This window comes from Chrysemys picta, chromosome 9, assembly GCF_011386835.1.
Source record: "Chrysemys picta bellii isolate R12L10 chromosome 9, ASM1138683v2, whole genome shotgun sequence".
NCBI lineage: Eukaryota > Metazoa > Chordata > Testudines > Emydidae > Chrysemys > Chrysemys picta.
Genome location: NC_088799.1, coordinates 3,661,734 through 3,681,161, shown reverse-complemented (window position 1 = coordinate 3,681,161; position 19,428 = coordinate 3,661,734). Strand labels below are relative to the sequence as shown.

The following is a 19,428-nucleotide window of genomic DNA, read 5'->3' as shown; positions in this document are numbered from 1 at the left end:
TTGCTCTTTTTAGTTTTTTAAGGCTAGGTGCAAGGACCTGGTGCGTATTGTGCTAAGGTGGGGTGGGGTGAGTTTTACTGCACGATGCCAACTACAATACGAGCCGTCTCCCCTGGCCTCTCAGCCACCTCTTTATAAAGTTGTCCCGCGAGTGGTTAATTTCTGATTTTGCTGGGCCGTAGCCCAAGATCTGAATTCTCTGCTTCGAAAGCGGGAGGGGTAGGGAGAGGGGGTGTTTTTTTTAATTTTTCCCCCCCCTAAAATGTCCTGGGTGGATTAAATTTACTGGGACAGTCAGTCCCTTAAGTGGCACTTTCACTAAGGTAGCACTAGGCATTGCCCTAATATGCCCAACTATCAGCAGATCACCAGCAAGGGCAGGTTGTGTGGGGTGATGACACATTTGGTGTCTGGGGATGGTTGTGCCTCCATTTACCCCCTCAGCCTGGTGTAATTGCATTGCTGGGACTAAAGACCCCCTCCCGGGGTCAGGTTGATAGTCCATGGCTGCAAAGCAGCTCCCGATATGTACACAGGAAACCCCTTGTGACCATGCCTTCTCCGGCTTGATCTGTCCATCTGCTCCAAACCATGTGTTAGGCCCCCACAACCCTTATGAAGGCTGGGCATCTCTTTCCTATCCTATCAGGGGTTCATAAGTCCGGACAGAGTTACAGAGGCTTGTCCCTTGGTGCAGAGGAAAAGAGGTCTCTCCAGGCACGAGGGGTGGGTAAGCCCTGTTCCCCCTGTAGATCTCCCTGGAAGGAGATCAAGCACTCCCTGCTCTTTCCCTGTCCCTCCCTACATTGGTCTGGGGGAACAGGACCTGCCATTTATATCCCGCTTCCCCTTCCCAGCAGACCTTGGGGCTAGTCACATGATCTGGGAGGAAACCAAGCACAGGTGAGAGCTGGATCTGGTTCCATCTTAAAGGTCCAGCCACCCTTTTACAGGGTCTGCTAGTTTGTTTTGTTTTGTTTTGTTGCTGCCGTGCTCAAGGGACCTTGGTCCATGGCAGAGGTGCTGTGTGCCACCAGGGTACAGGTAAAAGTAGTGGCCCCTCATGCCCTACTCTACCCCATCTTCTAAATAAGGGATGAGGTTGTTGAATTAGCTCCAGTGCATGCCGAAGATGGGATTTGGGGCATAGATGGCCCAATGCTCTGTCACAAGTGGTGATGTCTGCAGTGTAAAATGCGCTCTTTCACAGCAAGAAGCTAACTTACGTACGTGTCACAGAGATGCAGGTAGAAAGAAGGAACTTGAGCATTTTCACTTTAATATATGAAAATGAAACACAACAGTGTTTTGTCCTTCTGGGCTTTTTTAATATTCACACTAACTTGTGAGTTTGCACAAACAAGTGAACATAAGAACGGCCACACTGGGTCAGGCCAATGGTCCATCTAGCCCAGTCTCCTGTCTGCTGACAGTGGCCAATGCCAGGTGCTCCAGAGGGAATAAACAGAACAGGCGATCACCAAGTGATCCATCCCCTGTCGCCCATTCCCACATAGTAACACCACATAGCTTTCAAAAAATCGTTTGTGTGCAGAGCTGCTGTCTCTGGAATGTTATACAGTGACACATGCCAACATGTAGAAGATCCGAATAAAATCTTTGCTTTTCTTTAAAATTCTGTTAGCGCCATTCTAGGAACAAGGAGAAAATGGGAGCAGGGAGCCCAACAGTGTGTCAGGGAACTGGAAGATCTTTTGAATTGTTGGCAAAGTGGCAGCTTGCTTCAACAAGCAATGAACATTGAAATGCCATATTGCAAAAGGCTGTAAAAAGGCTCCTCCAAAAATGGGAAAAGGGGCTGTCCTCACTGTAGAAACTTGGCATTTTATTGAATGGGATAAACTCCCAATTGACTTCAGTCTTTTGTTGGCAAGAAGGTGAGTGAGAAGTTATGCAAAGTCACTCCAGCTTGGGGCGAGTTGAAATCATCCGAAGTTTAGAAATTTTGACCAAAAACTGGCGAGGATTCTTCATGGCAAAAACCATTGCCATTTCAGCTGCCTTTATTCTAGAGCCAGCGGTTATTTTCATCCGGTCGGATTGGATGGTTTCCATCCTCCACATCCTTTCGCCATCCCCTGCAATCTCAGATTCCATGGAGACAAGCCCAGATACGTTGTCATGGAACTTCTTTAGGAGTGTTTCATTTTTTTTATTTTACTTTTGTCTTCTGTTTTAAGTCTAATAAAGTAACGGTCTTAAGCCAAGCGAAATTGCTTCCCCCTCTTCCCCGCCCCAGTATAGAGAAACAACAAAAGCAAGTATTGTCTATTGCACGTCTCTGTTTTCACACATGCCTTTTTTGCGGCAGCTCTCAGATTATGTTTACTTGGGGGTTTGGCTCTGATTACTATTATATTGTATAGGGGAAAACCAGCAACGCGAGGGTATCTGGAGGAAATGGACCTGCAAGAAGAAAGTGGTGGATGTAGATTGAATAAATATCTTATGTAAGCCATGTACTCTGACTTGTCATGTCTGTATTACTTCAATTATACTAAAGATGCAATTATATTTCATTACTGTGATGGATTAAGTGGAGCGGTGTTGTGTTGCTCAAGGGCAAATCTTACCTTTTTATTTACAAAACATTCCCACTAAAATTCTGGAAATGCTTCAGAAGGAAGCTCTCCCGCTGATGGATTTGTCTGAAGTCGCAAATAGAGGCCGTTAAGCCCACTATCCTTCTGGCACCCACCCCCAGCACCTTGGTTGGAATGTGCAGACCCTGCAATGAAATGCGCGACAGCTTGTCAACAGAGATTGTGTGAATCATCCGACAGGAGAGTAGCTGGGGATAATGCTCAAGTTCATCTTCCGAGGGCAAAAGCAAAGAGAGAAGCTCTTTATTTACCCAGCTCACCCTGGAATTAGCAATTTGTCGCTTTTGTTAATCAGACTCTAAATGGGGAAAAAGCACTATTCGGTGTGAATGTGGCAGTTCAAGTATTTTCTGAACTATAAACTGTCCAAAAACAGATCGACGTGTTTTGCATATGCTGCCATTACTGTGTTCCCATCTTAGCTCTGTCTTCTGTGTATTTTCCTCTGGCTGTTGTTCACCGAGGTTGCTCTCTTCAGAGTGACACAAGCTCAGCCATGTTTAGACATGTGGGTGGGTCTCTCTGGCTGAATAAACCTGCTGCTTTTGAAAACATTTCCTGTTTTGTTTTGGTTTCTTTAGTTATATTATTAAAGGATTTCTGAGAAATCTTCAAGTCGTTGGTCTCCCAAGCATGGCTTCCCATCATCCTTTTCTTTATTGAGCTGCAGTGAGATATTGCAGCTATGGGAGGGATTATGTAGCAGTTTTACAATAGGACAAACCGCATGGTGAGATTCTAATAAACAGGTAAAGTATGCAGAGTGCATTGTGGTGAACCTGACTTTGCCGTTTCCTCTTTGTCCCTTTCAGCTAAATCACAATGTGATCTCTAAAGGATATGCCAGTTTCTACATCGGGTCATAAAGAGGGAGTAAGTTTCTTTTATATAAAAAAAAAAAATAGTCACACTTTCCAATTTTGCCTCCATATTTGCTTTTCACACAAGTTGCTGCAAATACAGAGGTGATGTGATTTAAGTCAGCTTAAGGGCTATTGCTGCGAAGCAATGATGATCAAACAGGGAGCTGTTGTTTAGGCTAGGAATCGCAGGGAAAGTTCTCCGTTTCTTGCTGCTGGCAAGGTAAACTTTAGGCTTCTGTAACGAGATCTGGAGTCTAAGGCCATCTGCTTTTTTCCCTTCAGCTAATTTTATGTCCTAATCAACATGTGCTGGATTTTTGTTTTTTGTCTTTAAACTTGTGTGTGTGTGTGTGTGTGTGTGTGTTGCTCCCCAGAACTGCTGTTCCTGGAATCAACCCCTGCAAACACTCTTGGGCTTTCCCAACAGTGGCATAGATCTGAATCTCCCACCACTGCGGCTTCGCCAGGGGAGCAGTGATGTAGGCAGGACAGAGGTGATGCTGATGCACCGGTGAGAGCGCTAGGATTGGCAGGCTGAAGTGTGGTGCGTTTGGCACATTTCTGAGCTTCTGCTCAAACGTCACCTCTGTTTCACTTGGAAATGGGCCCGGGCGGCAAGGCTAGAGTGAGCTCAGTCCTAGGGTCTCGGAGGAGGCTATTACAGATGTAAGGGCCAGTTCTGGAGACCTGATGAAACTGGAGCGGATTCTAGCTTCCTCAGGCCTTATATTGGCTCAGGGCGGGGAGAGATGGAGGTCAAGCGTCTTTCCAAGGGGGAAAGTTTAGGAGGGGAGGTGAAGTAGTTCATGGTGGAGTGCTGTGTGGGGAGGAAAGGGATGGATTGTGTCTTGGTGGGTACAAGCCTCTTTTAGTTTTAATCCACATCTAGGAAGCATTGCAAAAAGTTCCGAGGGTCCCTCTGAGCAGAGTGGGTGGGGTGGGGAGCTGCAGACTGTACTTCTCAGAGCCCTGCCCAGTGTCTGGGTATATGATGGCTGCAGGGGGGAATTGCTGTAAATTGATAACATCGGCATTGAATGTAATAGCTAGAGAGAGTTTTGCGTGCGGTGTATCACTATGTACACTGTAAATTCTAGTTTGTTCTGCTCCCATTAACATGTTCAAGTCAGTTGTATTTAAAAAGTGAACTGATCTCTTTGCCATGTTGTCAGCTTAACAATGGCTGTCTTTGAAAACTGAGTAGTGATTTTGGGGTCTCCAACTTGAGAGGCTGTTTTAAGGGCCTGATTTTTCACAAAATACTGAGCAACTGCTGATTAACCATCAGACCCCTTGACCACCCTAAGGTGGGCACCCAAAATCAGTGATCACTGTAGAGAATCTCATCCCTCGTTTTTTCACCACCATACAACTAGCTTGCTGTTCTGCACTTCACGCGGTGTATGAAAATAGTTTGGTCAGTTTCACCAGCCATCATACAAATAAAAGTAAGTAGACTGAGTAGTTTTCTTTGGTAGCCGATGAATGTGAAAGAATTTTGTAAGGTGTCTCCTCTTGAGGAAATATACTGGTTAGGTGTGATCTCTAAAGCATTACTCACTTCCACTAGAGTGACAAGGTCTAATCCAGCCCCACAAACGCTAGTTCACATGAAGGAAGCCACTTAAAAAAAACACACACATGCACGCAAAAAACTAACTCATTGAGATCGTCCTGATAGTTTGCTCTGTTCAAGATTCTGGTGAAAATGTGACCATTTAAAATAAAGGGATACAGGTGAACATGGTACAGGTTGAAATTTCCTGAATAGTGCATATACAATTGCTCATGCAAAACTACACAAAAGTGGTTTGCGTGCACAGTTACTATAAATGCACGGAGTTATGGTAATTTCAGGTGCAAATGACCACTTGGTACCTTGGGCAAGTGTTTACTGCAATTGTATTCATACAATTATGAAAATTTGTGCTGTGTATTTGAATGCTAAATAGTCTTCTCTGTTTTACAAATAATACTAGAGATTATGCATGGGTTTTAATTTTGGGCGATAAAAGTGTGTGTGTGTGGCCAAAAACTTTTAATCTGGGTATCTACATTTAGGCTTCTCAAGTTGCATTAGGCTTTAAGCAACAGCAATTCACATTTTTGGCTTTTTTAAAGTGGTCCTGAGTTCATGTACCTCATTGTACTCTTTGGGTTGCAAACATTAAACGGGAATATTTAGTTTAGTGTCCATTGGAATTTTTAAAACAATAAATGAAAATCCTGGCGGATTTCTGCTGTTCAGTTTCTAAAAGGCTGGTTTTATCAAACTTTAAATTTAGGTCCAGATTTGGCCTGCTGACATCCATGTAACCTTGGAAGAGGCTTCAGTGCGCCTGACCAAGAAAAACAGGGCTTGTAGGCCCCTAACTTCAACTGGCCACAGCAAATGTGTCCTCAGAACCCTGCTTGTTTCTCTCACCAGCAGAAGTTGGTCCCATGAAAGATATTCCTTCACCCATCTTGTTCTTCAAAACCCAACATTTTGGGAAGACTGAGTAGCACCCAACTACTGTGACAGTGGGGGAATCATTTTAAAATGTGGCCAATTACAACTCGTTTTTATCCCTATGAGATAAGTTGAGCAAGTGGGGTGAACTCTACTAGTATGGACTAGCGTTTCGCCTTTTAAGGTCTTGTTCTCTGTGCTCAGGAAATAACCAGCCATCAAGAGTGGATGTGCCCTGCCTTCTTGCTCAGGTTTGAAAATATCTTGGCGGATGATGGAGCCAGGGCCAAGCCATTTTAACATTCTGTCCAGATCTTTGGGGTCTCGCACACTTTCTGTAACAACCCTTGTTGGTCCGGAGGGCCAGCCTGAACACTTGGCCAGTTACACTAGTAGGTGTGGTGTTCTCTTCGATTTAATCAATAGACCTTCACATTAGATTGTAATACTTTTTCCTTCCTTGCGGTGGGTAATTTTAAGTTGACCTGTTCTGTGTATCCTTCTGTAAATTGCCTTAGAAGCTAGTCTTCCTGGGTATTGTCTGTGTTTGCATCATGGTTCAGTGTTTAAAACAAAACGTATTCTTTGTTCAAATGCAGCCCATCCAACTAAACTACCTGTTTCTGATTCAAATATTAGCGGACTGGAAAGTCTAGAGCTTCACTGTGACCCATTTTGTATTTGTGTTTAAAGCGGATGGATTCTGGTTTAACCTAATATAATTGAGCCAAGATGCACTAGATTATAGATGAGTTTGTGAGCCAATTGTAATGCATGGTGCAATTACTGACCCTACTCCACTGTTGTCCTTGTGCCCCTTGGCCATGTTTTTTATGGCTACATCTACTACCTTTCTGTATGGATGAGACACAGACAGCCTGTCGGGCCTGACTAGTAATGTTCTCTCAACTTCATAAAATGACTGATTTTTTTTTTTTTTTTTAATTAATATGGAGCTATACCTATCTCATAGAACTGGAAGGGACCCTGAAAGGTCATCGAGTCCAGCCTCCTGCCTTCACTAGCAGGGCCAAGTACTGATTTTGCCCCAGATCCCTAAGTGGCCCCCTCAAGGATTGAACTCACAACCCTGGGTTTAGCAGGCCAATGCTCAAACCACTGAGCTATATGGTTACAGTCTATTTGAAAAAAAGAGTTCAAGAAATTAGGCAATTGTAATCAACTGTAGTAATTTTCCAGTCCATTCTGTCTCTCACTCAAATTTTGACAGAGTTCAATCAATTCCTCTTCTATTCAAATAACTTTTTCCATTGAAGAGAGTTTCCTTTTTTTTTTTTTTTTCTCCTGTCCAAACTTTTTGTCACTAGAAATTTTAGGCCGAGTTTTTCTAATATCAAACCATGATTTATGTTGCAGTTCTCTTGGCTGGCATTCGGCTGGCAAACCAGCCCCCAAACCATGATCATTGAAACCCATCAGCCTGTCTTTATTTTACCCCTGTTTTGAGATCTTAGCATTCAGTTATGGCTAGATCTGTTTGTGGGGTTTTTTTGGTTTTTGTTTTTGTTTTGCTTTTTAAAGTGAAAAACTGTCTCTACTTCTTGTCTCTTTGAATATCTATTTACTGACATTCTGTTGTCCAGCTGGTAATGTGAGAGCTTTAGAAGCGTCTGGCCTGCATTTCAGTTTCATTACCTTGTCTGAAGTCTGCTGGTGTTGAGGGATATTAGTTGGTCTGCTTTAAAACTGTGCAACCTGATGCTTTGGAAGATTTAGTATCCTGAGTACTTGTGTGAAGTATGTAGGAGTAGCAAAGTGACTTATAACTTAGGTTCACTTTGTTTTTCTACTATTTATTTTTAAAATGTAAATGGATTGTTGTTTTGATGTGTGTGTGGCTTAGCATGAAGGGGTGCAGCAGACAAGATGCAATGCTTTTAAAAATAAGTGGCCTGCATTTTGGGTGTGTCTGTTTTGGGGGGGACAAGGGGTACCCTGATGAAACCACCTTTCTAGATGATTTTTCAGAAGCCAAATGCTGAGCTCTTTCTGCCCAAGGAAGCCCCTTTTCAAGGACCAAGAACCCACTTAAATAATCTATTTTGTGCAGCACTCTTTCATTATCCGAGTGTAATGTTTTATTCTTTTAAAGGCTTTCACTAGTGCCTTACTGTTTTTCTGTGGTGATTACTGAAAATATATGATCTGTATAACGATATAAATGATCTATCTAATTCTGGAGATAATGTAATCTATACCCTAACATGGGCCACACTGTCAGGTTTGATAATCCTGGTTTTAGACTAGCTCTGTTATGTGAACCTGAGGCAGGTGGTAGAAGACCAAAAATGAAAAGCATTTCTCCCTTGGGCTGTGCTGGGTTAGATGGCACCTCGCTGCTGTCTGGCTGGCTGAAAAATGTTTGCAGAGTTCAACTGGATAAGTGTTAACCGTGGTGCAAAACTTAACTTGAGCTAAAAAGGAAAATGAACTAAAGCCCCAAAGAACTATGATCTTCAGTGTCAGGTGTTGACTTGGATCCCTTTGGAAAATCGTACCATGGGGTGCTTTCTCTTAGACCCCAGTTATACAAACATGTACATATGTTTACTCACATGAGTAGCCCTGTGAAACTACTCATGTGCATAAAGTTAGAACCATGCATAAGTACTTGAAGGATCAGGACTTTCAATTTGTTTGGCTTGGATTAATCAAAAGGCTGTGCGGGAATTTTAAAACGCAAACCAAATGCTATCTCCTCCCCCCCCCCCCACCCCACTCCCCTGCTTTCAAAGTGGAACAGATGGTTCTAGAGAGATGATCAAACTTGTATATTTTAAATAAGCCTTTCATGAATACTGTATGGTAAGTTGTACATAAAGAATATTCTCTTCTGTAAATATACCAGTGTAACAGGAGTGCTGTTTACTCATAAAAATTTTAAAATACAAACGTGCGCCTACTCACTCAATGAATCTGGTCCACTATCTCTAAAACCAACACCAAAGACTTGAGGTGTAGCTGCGGAGAAGTGTGCCAGAATTCTGGTTGGGAATCTTTATCATACCTGAACAATGGTAGCAAAATATACTTTCGTTAGTTGATAAGCAGGCAGATAAGTGTTTTTATGTATCTTAGTTTCAGATATTGGTGTCATTTCCCAATTGTATTTTGGCAGATTTTGTAGCTGAACTAAAGGAAGAGCTCTTTATTTTAGTTAGGCAAAATTTTGTTTGCCAGGATAAACTCATGAGAAGTCTAGGTACCCCCTACCACATATATGTACTAATAAGTGAGCATGTGCAATCCAGATAATGTTGCACTATTTTGCAAAATGTTGTTCATATGACTGACACACTGTACCTCAAAATAGCATCCTGTAACCCCCATATTAATCGTTCATGTATGGTTGTGATGTTTCATACAAAGCGTGCCACAAAAGGTCGTGATCTGCTGAAACCCGTTGTCCTGTCCAAATATGTACGCATTAGTGTGCATGAGGTTATGAGATTTTGCTTTGTGGTTGTTATTGAAATATGTGATAAGTTTGAGATTCTCTACTGCTAGGTGATAAACCACTTTATAGGAGGGTGTTAAATGGCCATTAATCAATAGGGGAGTTTTAATCAAGGGGTTTACAACTCAATGACAATTGAGCAAGCACCACACAATGGGGACGGCTTAACTCTATGATTCTGTTGCACCAGAAGAAGTGAGGTTTTTACCCACGAAAGCTTATGCCCAAATAAATCTGTTAGTCTTTAAGGTGCCACCAGACTCCTTGTTGTTTTTGTAGATACAGACTAACACGGCTACCCCCTGATGCTTGTTGCACCAGATCACACCGGGGGGTTGCTCAACCCTGTGACTCATTAAAGCCCACCAGGACATGTCTGGGCACGTGCTGTCCAGGCACATGGACTGAGGTTATAAAATAAGGGACAGTGGCATCATGCCTTGGCCTTTCTCTTCCCCCACCTACGCTGAAAGCAACAAGAACACCGAGAAGAAAAGACTTCAACTGAAGAGACTGGTCTGTGCTTAAGGGAGAAGCCTGTGTATTAAGAACTGTAACATCCAGTGGGGTGAGAAAATTGCTTGATCTCAATACTGCCTAGTGTAATAAGGTTTAAGATTTAGGCAGAGCACTTACCTTTTCTTTGGTAGCTATTTCTGACCTTTTGTGGCTACCACTTATAATCACTTAAAATCTCTCTCTCTGGGTAGTTAATAAACCGGTTTTATATTTTACCTAAAACTGTGTTTTGATTGAAGTGCTTGGGAAATCTGCTCAGGTTACAGAGGCTGGTGTGTGTCCCCTCTGCACATGGAGGGAGGGGCGGACTGGGTAATAAACTTACCCTGATCAGGCTTCTGACCAGGGCAAGACGGTACAGCTCTGGGGTGCAAGGCAGGGGAGCTGGGGAGAACTGGCTGGTGCCTTTCTCTGTGTGATTTGTGAGTGGCTCGGGGAGCATTCATGAAATCTAGCTGGGTGTGGGGCTCCACACGCTGTTGTGCTGAGTGATCACAGCACCTGGGGGGGTTTGCTGCTTGTCATTAGCAAAGCATTGTAAGAGACAGCCCAGGCTGGAGAATTAAGGGAGCACAATGGTACCCAGTTCCAGGTTGTACCCCGGGGATCCCATCACAATGGCATGGCCTCAGCTTAAGGCTAAAAGATTTTTTCCCCTTTATGAACTTTTTTTTTTTTTTAATATACAATTGTTATTTGTATTGCTGAGGCTGGAGCCCCATCATGCGAGGCGCTGTACGTGCAGAGTAAGCGACTATCCCTACTTAGATTATCATCTAAATAGAAAGAGAAGGATCACTGTGCCCATTTTACATGTGGGGAACTGAGGCACAGAGAGGCTAAGTGACTTGCCCAGTGTCACACAAGAAGTCTGTGGTGGAGCACAAACTTGAATCCAGGTTTCTAGAGTCCTAACCGCTGGACTGTCGTCCTTCTAGCTAGAGGTGATGGAAGTGATGTATGTTACACTGAAGGAGCATAATCCACTTTCATGGTAGTTCTATACCATTTTCAAAGTCTTAGGGCTGGTCTATACTGGGGGGGGGTCGAAATAAGACACGCAACTTCAGCTATGCTATTCGTGTAGCTGAAGTCGAAGTATCCTAGTTCGACTTACCTGGCCGTCCTCATGGCGGCAAGTCGACCGCCGTGGCTCCTCCGTCGACTCCGCTTACTCCTCCTGCCGAGGTGGAGTATGGGCGTTGATTCGGGGATCAATTTATTGCGTCTAGACGAGACGCGATAAATCGATCCCCGATAGATTGATTGGCAGGTAGTGTAGACGTGGCCTTAGTCTGACTCAAATTGAAATCCCTCCATCCAGCTAGATATTGGTGGAAACAGAGGCCAGTGACACAAGCCAAGTGGTGTAAGGTTATTCCTTCTTGTCATCTCCGTTACATACTCAACATACCATGGTTCCAGTATAGGGCTGTGGGTGGGGTCTTCTGTGTCCTGATGCATTTTTTAGTACTTGCACAAGTAATAAATGTGCTATTTGTAATATTGTATTAGTTTTGTCCTCTGACAAACTGATAAAGCTGCCTGTCTCTCATTCAGCAGGAGCTCTATTAATGTTCATAGTAGAGCATCTTCTGTAAACCAGAGTACTTTAAAGCCCGTTCTCTCCCCGGTCCCCAAAAAACTAATCCCAATCGTAGGACACTTCCAGATGTGACAGCTTCAAGCAAGATTTAAATTCACACATTCCTGAAGACCTGGCATCTGGATAGTTATAATGAGCCTTAGAAACCATTTAAATAGCAACTGAATAAAGGTCTGTTGTTGAAGAGGCATTTGAAATTCCACAATACATTCCTTCTTCAGAGTGAAAACACCAGTGCCAATTTGCTTGCCATTAGTCCTGGAATTACTGGCCCTGGTGCTTTATCTTCACTGTGGCTCAGGACTCTGTGTTGCCTGGAGTTTCTTGGCCAGTAATACTAGTTGTGGTGGTTTGAGTAAAATACTGATCTGAGTACTGATCTGTACTGAAACAAGCCTTCTAAGAAGCAAGGTTGTCTTATGGCCAATAGTGTGGATAGAGGTTAGTATTCTGCCTGGTCTCTGGAGTTTCCTGCCGTGTTCTCAGTCTGGCCCATTTCTGCAATTAGATTGGGCACCAAGGACGACACCTTTTTGAAGGTTTTCCCTGTGGCCGGGGAATGTTTGAACCACATATAATTTCTTGATCTATCGGTGAGAGGCAGGATGTCTCCGTGGCAAGGAGCTCTTTTTCAGGTCTGCATTTCCAGGGTGGGGTGGGGAGTAGCTCTGCTTAACATTCTAGTGGTAAAGCAATATAGGGGGAGAAATTATTTCCACCGTACTGCCGCTCACCCTATCCCCTATCGTGTGCTATTGCTGTCAGACGTAAAGAGATCCATTGTACTTCCCTAAAAACTGGCGGTGTTCTAAAGTTACAGAGTAGCTTTTTGGCAGAGGTGATACAGGCGCTGACAAAGACGAAGGTGAAAATGGTCAACTCTTCCATTCATTTATCAAAGCATTCCCAATTTCCACTGGGAAGAGAAGTAATAACTGGGCTACCGCTGGGGCTGGGCTGCAGACATTTTTTATCATGGACATTCTCCTGAAAAGTTTTGTTCTCTTGTGCGATTTCACACAAGCCTCTATATCTGAGCTCTGTTCAAGTTGGCTGATCTTTGACTATTAGAAGTGTTTGCACATTGAATCTAAAAGCTGTCTTCATTCTAAAAATGTGCTGATTGTTACTTAAGGCACCTCAAAAACTGTCTCACTGTTTTTTTTTTTTGTTACACTGCTTATTTTGGAAGTTTTTAAGAGGTTTACAAGTCTTTGCCATGTAAATATCAGACACAATGCAATAATATTTCGACAGTGGGCTTTCATTTAGTGAAATGTTACCATATTAGAATGAGCATCTTTACCCTCCCCTGACATGTTGGAAAACTGCCTCATTTTTACTGGGGTGGTGGGAGGGAGGAAGCATTATTCTTGCACAGAAATTAAGTGACCCTAATCAGAAGTACTTGTGGCACCTTAGAGACTTACAAATTTATTTGAGCATAAGCTTTCGTGGGCTAGAACCCACTTCATCAGATGCATAGACTGGTACATACAGTATGAAGATATATATATATATATATATATATATATATATATATATATATATATGCATACAGAGAACATGAAAAGGTGGGAGTTGCCATACCAGCTCTAAGAGGTTAATTAATTAAGATGAGCTATTACCAGCAGGAGGAAAAAAAACTTTTGTAGTGATAATCAAGATGGCCCATTTCAGAGAGTTGACAAGAAGGTGTGAGGATACTTAACATGGGGAAATAGATTCAATTTGTGTAATGAAGTGAGCATGAAAGCTTATGCTCAAATAAATTTGTTAGTCTCTATGGTGCCACAAGTACTCCTCATTCTTTTTGCTGATACAGACTAACACGGCTGCTACTCTGAAACCTGACCCTAATCAGTGCACCTAGTGTTTTGAATGCCTCCTAGTGGTGGTACTTATTATAGTACTACTTAGTAAAGGAAATGCCTTTTGGACCATACTGCCCAGAATCTCTAACCGGAAGTTGGGTTTTTCTGTGTTTGAAGATGGGAAAGATTATATGTCATGATTTAATAATGATACATTTTTACAAATTGTTTTTTGAATTCAGTGATACCGTCATTAAAACTTATGTAACAGTGTTGCTAGCCCAGACATAACAGCATTGTCTAAGTGCAGGAGAACCTTAAAATGAAACTGAATATAAACAGGAAATGAAAGTGACCAATCTAAATACACTGTGCCTAAGTGAAGTGCAAAAATCAATAGATTAGGTGGTGAAATCTGAAGTGTTAATAGTAAGTCAGGAATTTAAAAAGAGGGGAGGGACCTACAAACAATTTGAACCTGAGCCTTTTTGAGAACACAGATGCTAAAAATGTGATGCCTCAAACTTGACAAGTTAGTCTTTGAACTTTTTGTCACTTTCTTTCCTCTTTCTACATGAACAACATTCTTACTCCTGTTAGTGAGAAATGGGCATGTGGATCAATGGCAAAACTGGGCCCTGATCCTGGAAAGCTTTGAGCATGTGCTTTGCTTTTCACACATTGTCGTCTCATTGATTTCAACTTGTGCATGATTTCAACTTCTTCGCTGGGTCCGGGCCTTAAAGATTGTATCTAAATTCTAATGCAAAAACTTAAAAAAAAAAAAAAAAAATCCTTGTCTTTTAAAAATATACTTTGCATCGTTTCTCTATTAAGGGCTGGCTTTCACACATGCACAAATTACCTCTTTTTCTTTGTTCTCTTGAGTGCACAATGTCTGTAACTCCTTCCTGGCGAAGGAGGCATTTTATTACTGGAATTCAACTGAGCGTTAGCTCAGCCAGTGTACTCCTTCTCCCGGCTGGCTGCCCCTCTGATTGTTCTGTTGTCAGAAGGCGTGTGCCTCTGAAAGACTTATCTGATTCTTATCAAAGGGCTCGTGAGTGTCTCAGATACTGACCCCTGAATGCAAACAACTTTTCAAGCCTTTCGCCTGGGGCATGGCCTCCAACTGGGATACCAGAGGTTTAGTGCAGTCGGGTGTATGCCAGTGTCTTTTCTTTCCATGTCACCTGGACTGTGCAGCACCTGTCCAGGGGTGAGCAGGAAGGGCTGGAGGATTTGTAGGAGTCGGAGGGAAAGAAGGGGAGTCCAACAGCTGCTCGTGTCAGCGCTAGGATAAGTGTAAGGAGATTAATAGTTATTTAAAGAGCAGATGGGGACGTGGCATTCAGCTATGGAATGTGAATATATAAATGTAATGGAATGGATAGTCCACTGTTAACATTTAGACAGATGGCCCCTGGATTGAATGGAATGACGAGGATCCGTCGATTCCCTTAAGGAGTTCTTAAACTTTAATGGAATATTTATCTCTTTAATTGACATCTTGCCAACATCTTCAGTATCTGCACTCCATCCAGTATAGTTGTCCCCTCTGTTTTGGGTGCTTCTCTTCCTCATTACCTGCTAGGCAGCCTGGAATTATTATGAATAGTTTGGCTAAAAGGCTAGTTTCTCTCTTTCCCCTCCCCCCCGCCTGCCCCGCACCCCCTTTCCATTTGACGAGCTGCTCCAACAAACGCTTTTCATAAGAGCGTTCCTCTTTTGTCTCGTCTTCTCATTAGGAAGTGCGTCAGATGCTAATCTCCAGGAGATGTGAAGGGAAGGAGTCTACTTTTTTGAGCTCTAGGGGCCTTTATGTGTTTTTCAAAGAAACCGTATCAAAGTTAGATTAAATGGGGCTGGGTTTTCAAAAGAGTCTAAAGTAGGTAGGAGTCCAACTCCCATTGAAATTCAAGAACGGTTAGGTGCCTGGAAAAATTCTGGCCTGGATTGCTATCTACTTACTACCAATGTGGTACTTGACCCTTACATAGTGCTGCGTGTGTTCAAAATTCAGCACAAACATGGACATAGACTGAATTTCAACATCACCCTGTAAGGTAGCAATGTAAACTTTATTCACATTTTACAGATGGGAAAACTGAGGCAGCGAGGATACATGGCTAGCCCAAGGCTATACAGGAGGTCCTTGGTTCACCCAGGATTACTACTTAGAACATAATTATTGTTTTGTAGTAGAGTAGTGCCTGGAGGTCCAACCACAAGGGAGGCCCTGTTATGCTAGGCAGCACTGTACATCTAGTGAAGGATGCTAGACCATGCTGGCTCCCAACCCTGTGTGTTCGGTTCTCCAGACCATGCTTTACCAACCCCTTCTCCTCCATATCTCAACCTACTGATCACCCTTGAGAGCCTGAAAGAACACGTCGGCCTTACATAAGGGCCCTCAAAGTAACCAAGGCTGTTAGCCCAAGCTTGGGAGTGTAACTAAAGCCTGCTGTAACATATCAGTGTAGTCAATCCGCCTTGCAGATGAATCTGCTGAGTGCCAGTTGGTGCCTTTTTGTTTTCATTCTGCTCTTGGGGGATGGCTGAGTGCCCGAGAGGTTAGGGATTCTGTCTAGCAGAATACACTTGAAACAGAACCAAAGCCTTGCAAATGTTGGATGCTTCCGCCTAGCAAATGAGTTGTGATATGTTTTTCTGTATGGTTGTAACGTCCAGGGACGCCACCCTGCGAACCCTGACAAAGAGCTTAGAACCAGTGGAGAATAGACTTTCCCCAGTGAATCCATCCCAGATCTCCTTGCAGCCGTCCGCATACGGGGATGGGAGTGCTATGTGGATACCCATCACCAATGAAGCTTTTAATTATGCACCTCACTATCTAAAATCAGTGCTTTGACTTAAGGGGCTTTGCCACTTGGTGCATAATTTATGGTTGTCCTGGAACTGCTGTTTGGTAAGGCCATAGGTACCTCTATGAAGAAGAGGGTGGGGCACGATTAGCCTAAATGCAAGGGGGGAGAGGTAGGTTTGGAAAGAGACTCTGCCTCTTGCTCCCTTTGCCCCGGGGGAGAGAGATGAGTGCATTGCGGGAAAACAAGGCATGTGAGCTCGTGAGGGAAAAATTGATTCTGCCCCCTGTCTCCTCCACTGCCCCCTACTAACTGATTGTAGAACTGCCCGGACTTTCATTGTCTCCCTCCCCACCCCCACCCCCAATGTTGTGATCCCGGGGAGCTTTGGATAGGTAGGAAAAGTCCCTCTGATTGTGCCACATACAGACCCTCGAGGGGCTCCCCACCTTTTGTTAGTCACCAACGTAAAGCTAAGCGTCGTCTTGTCACCTCTCGCTGCTGTAGCGGTTCTCTTCCCATACCACTGATCTCCAGCCTCCCTGCTTGTCCTTCCTAGAATCATAGACTATCAGGGTTGGAAGGGACCTCAGGAGGTCATCTAGTCCAACCCCCTGCTCAAAGCAGGACCAGTCCCCAACTAAATCATCCCAGCCAGGGCTTTGTCAAGCCTGACCTTAAAAACCTCTAAGGAAGGAGATTCCACCACCTCCCTAGATAACCCATTCCAGTGCTTCACCACCCTCCTAGTGAAAACGTTTTCCCAATATCCAACCTAAACCTCCCCCATTGCAACTGGAGACCATTGTTCCTTGTCCTGTCATCTGGTACCACTGAGAACAGTCTAGAGCCATCCCCTTTGGAACCCCCTTTCAGGTAGTTGAAAGCAGCTATCAAATCCCCCCTCATTCTTCTCTTCTGCAGACTAAACAATCCCAGTTCCCTCAGCCTCTCCTCATAAGTCATGTGCTCCAGCCCCCTAATCATTTTTGTTGCCCTCCACTGGACTCTTTCCAATTTTTCCACATCTTTCTTGTAGTGTGGGGCCCAAAACTGGACACAGTACTCCAGTTGAGGCCTCACCGATGTTGAATAGAGGGGAACGATCACGTCCCTCGATCTGCTGGCAATGCCCCTACTTATACAGTCCAAAATGCCGTTCGCCTTCTTGGGAGCAAGGGCACACTGTCGACTCATATCCAGCTTCTTGTCCACCGTAACCCCTAGGTCCTTTTCTGCAGAACTGCTGTCTAGCCATTCGGTCCCTAGTCTGTAGCAGTGCATGGGATTCTTCCATCCTAAGTGCAGGACTCTGCACTTGTCCTTGTCCTTCCTGGCCAGGCCATGTCTAATTTCCAACTGGAAGCTCTTCAGGGCAGGAACTTACCGGTGTTGTCTGCCTGTTTAAATATCAGGCACTATACAAATACAGCTGCTCGCCCCTTCCTGTGCACTGCTGTTCCTTGGAATGAAAGGAAACTTGTATCCAGTAGCCAAGGGCTAATGCTCAGCGAGACACCTGCAGTAATTCCTTTCTGCCCTTCCCTGTCTGGTCAGTGGGCGATGTCTGTGACTAGCCATGGTGGGAATGAGAGACACAATGCAAACGTCTCAAGGGCCACACACTGTAGCACATTAATGAGTAGCTCCTTAATTGGTGACGCTCCATTGATTTCAATGGGATTACTTACTGAGTGAATGAATAAGGGTGGCCACTAAATTAGGGAGTGGAATGGTCTAGGGGTCAGAGTACAGGGTTATTGGGAGTTAGGAGATCCATAGATTTTTTTTTTTTTTTTTTTAAGGTCAGAAGGGACCATTAGATCATGTTGCCTGACAGCCTATATAACACAGGCCCTTAAATTTCACCTCGTTGCCCCGTATTGAGCCCAGTAACTTGGGTTGGACTAAAGCATCTCCTCCACAAAGCCATCCAGTCTCGATTTGAAGCCTCAAAAGAGGGAGAATCCACCACTTCCCGTGGTCGTTTGTTCCATTGGTTAATCCCCCTCATTGTTAAATCTATTAGATCTAGGTTCTCTTCCCAGGCTGGCTGTTGATATACCGTGTGACCAGGAGCAAGTCTCTTCTTGCTGCCTCAGTGTCCCCTTCTGTAAAATGGGCTAGCGCTTCGCAGGGCGGTGTTGGACATAACTAGCAAATGTTTGCAAAGCGCTCTCAGCTCCTTCGATGAAAAGTGCTAAGGAAATGCTACATATGTTAATGCAATTTCTAGCCTGCAAAAGGCAGCCTGACCCGTGTCTCCTGTTTGTAAGTGTACGCTAACGCTGTCAATATTCTCTCTCTGCAGCCGCAGTACACAAACCTGGGGCTGCTAAATAGCATGGACCAGCAGATTCAAAATGGCTCCTCCTCCACCAGCCCCTACAACACGGAGCACGCTCAGAACAGCGTCACGGCACCCTCGCCCTACGCCCAGCCCAGCTCCACTTTCGACGCCCTCTCGCCCTCCCCTGCCATCCCCTCGAACACAGACTACCCGGGACCTCACAGCTTCGACGTGTCATTTCAACAGTCCAGCACCGCCAAGTCAGCAACATGGACGGTAAGGCTGCAGAAAGGGACTCCCTCCTTCACTTGGGCCTAGAAGCCACTGGACGGGCTAGTAAAAAGCTATGGGTCTGTGATAAGGAGATAGCAGTGACTCGTGTCCAGTGTATAATTTTCTGCTCCCTTCCTCCCAAGATCTTAATCTGGCCATGTCCGTTAGGGATAAAAATCTCAGAGATTCCATGAAAACCCAAGGGATATGAAGTGCACCCAAGGTGCACAAAATGTGTTCCCTAAGTCTCCAGTTCAAAGAATAAGGGGCCTGGGCACTGAACCCTGGTTGACGTTCAGAACAGCAATCCAGTCCCGCAGATTGAAAATAAGGATTTTAGCCCAGGAAGAAGAAGGGGTTTAAATCTCCACTCGGCTTCCTCAATCAGTATGTTACAATCCGATTTAGTGTGCTAAGCATGGTGTTGAATGAACAGTGATGCCATGAGTGCTGGTTTGCAAACGATACTCTCCTTTCTGACTCTGGGTGTGGCTCTTTCTTTCTTATCCTACACTCATCTTCCAGGCAGGGATTGATCGCCAGTGTTGCCAATTCTCATTATTTCTGATGCATGTGGTGGTGGGTTTTTTTAAAACCCCAGCTCTTGGATTCATGTGATTATGCAAGATCCCCCCCCCCCCCCCCAAAAGAGGTTAGAAACGTACATATCTTTTAAGCTAATCT

General features: G+C 44.1%; 1 protein-coding gene across 15 annotated transcripts in view; it reads left to right on the top strand.

Annotated features, from left to right (window-relative positions):
* The window catches only part of TP63 (tumor protein p63), a 138,737-nt gene that overhangs the window by 56,667 nt on the left and 62,642 nt on the right, over positions 1 to 19,428 (top strand). For all 15 annotated transcript variants that reach the window (XM_065557509.1, XM_042843866.2, XM_065557511.1 and 12 more), the window contains one exon: positions 18,493 to 18,747. In XM_065557509.1, coding sequence (XP_065413581.1) covers positions 18,493 to 18,747 — 255 coding nt within the window. The remainder of the gene's footprint in view (positions 1 to 18,492; positions 18,748 to 19,428) is intronic.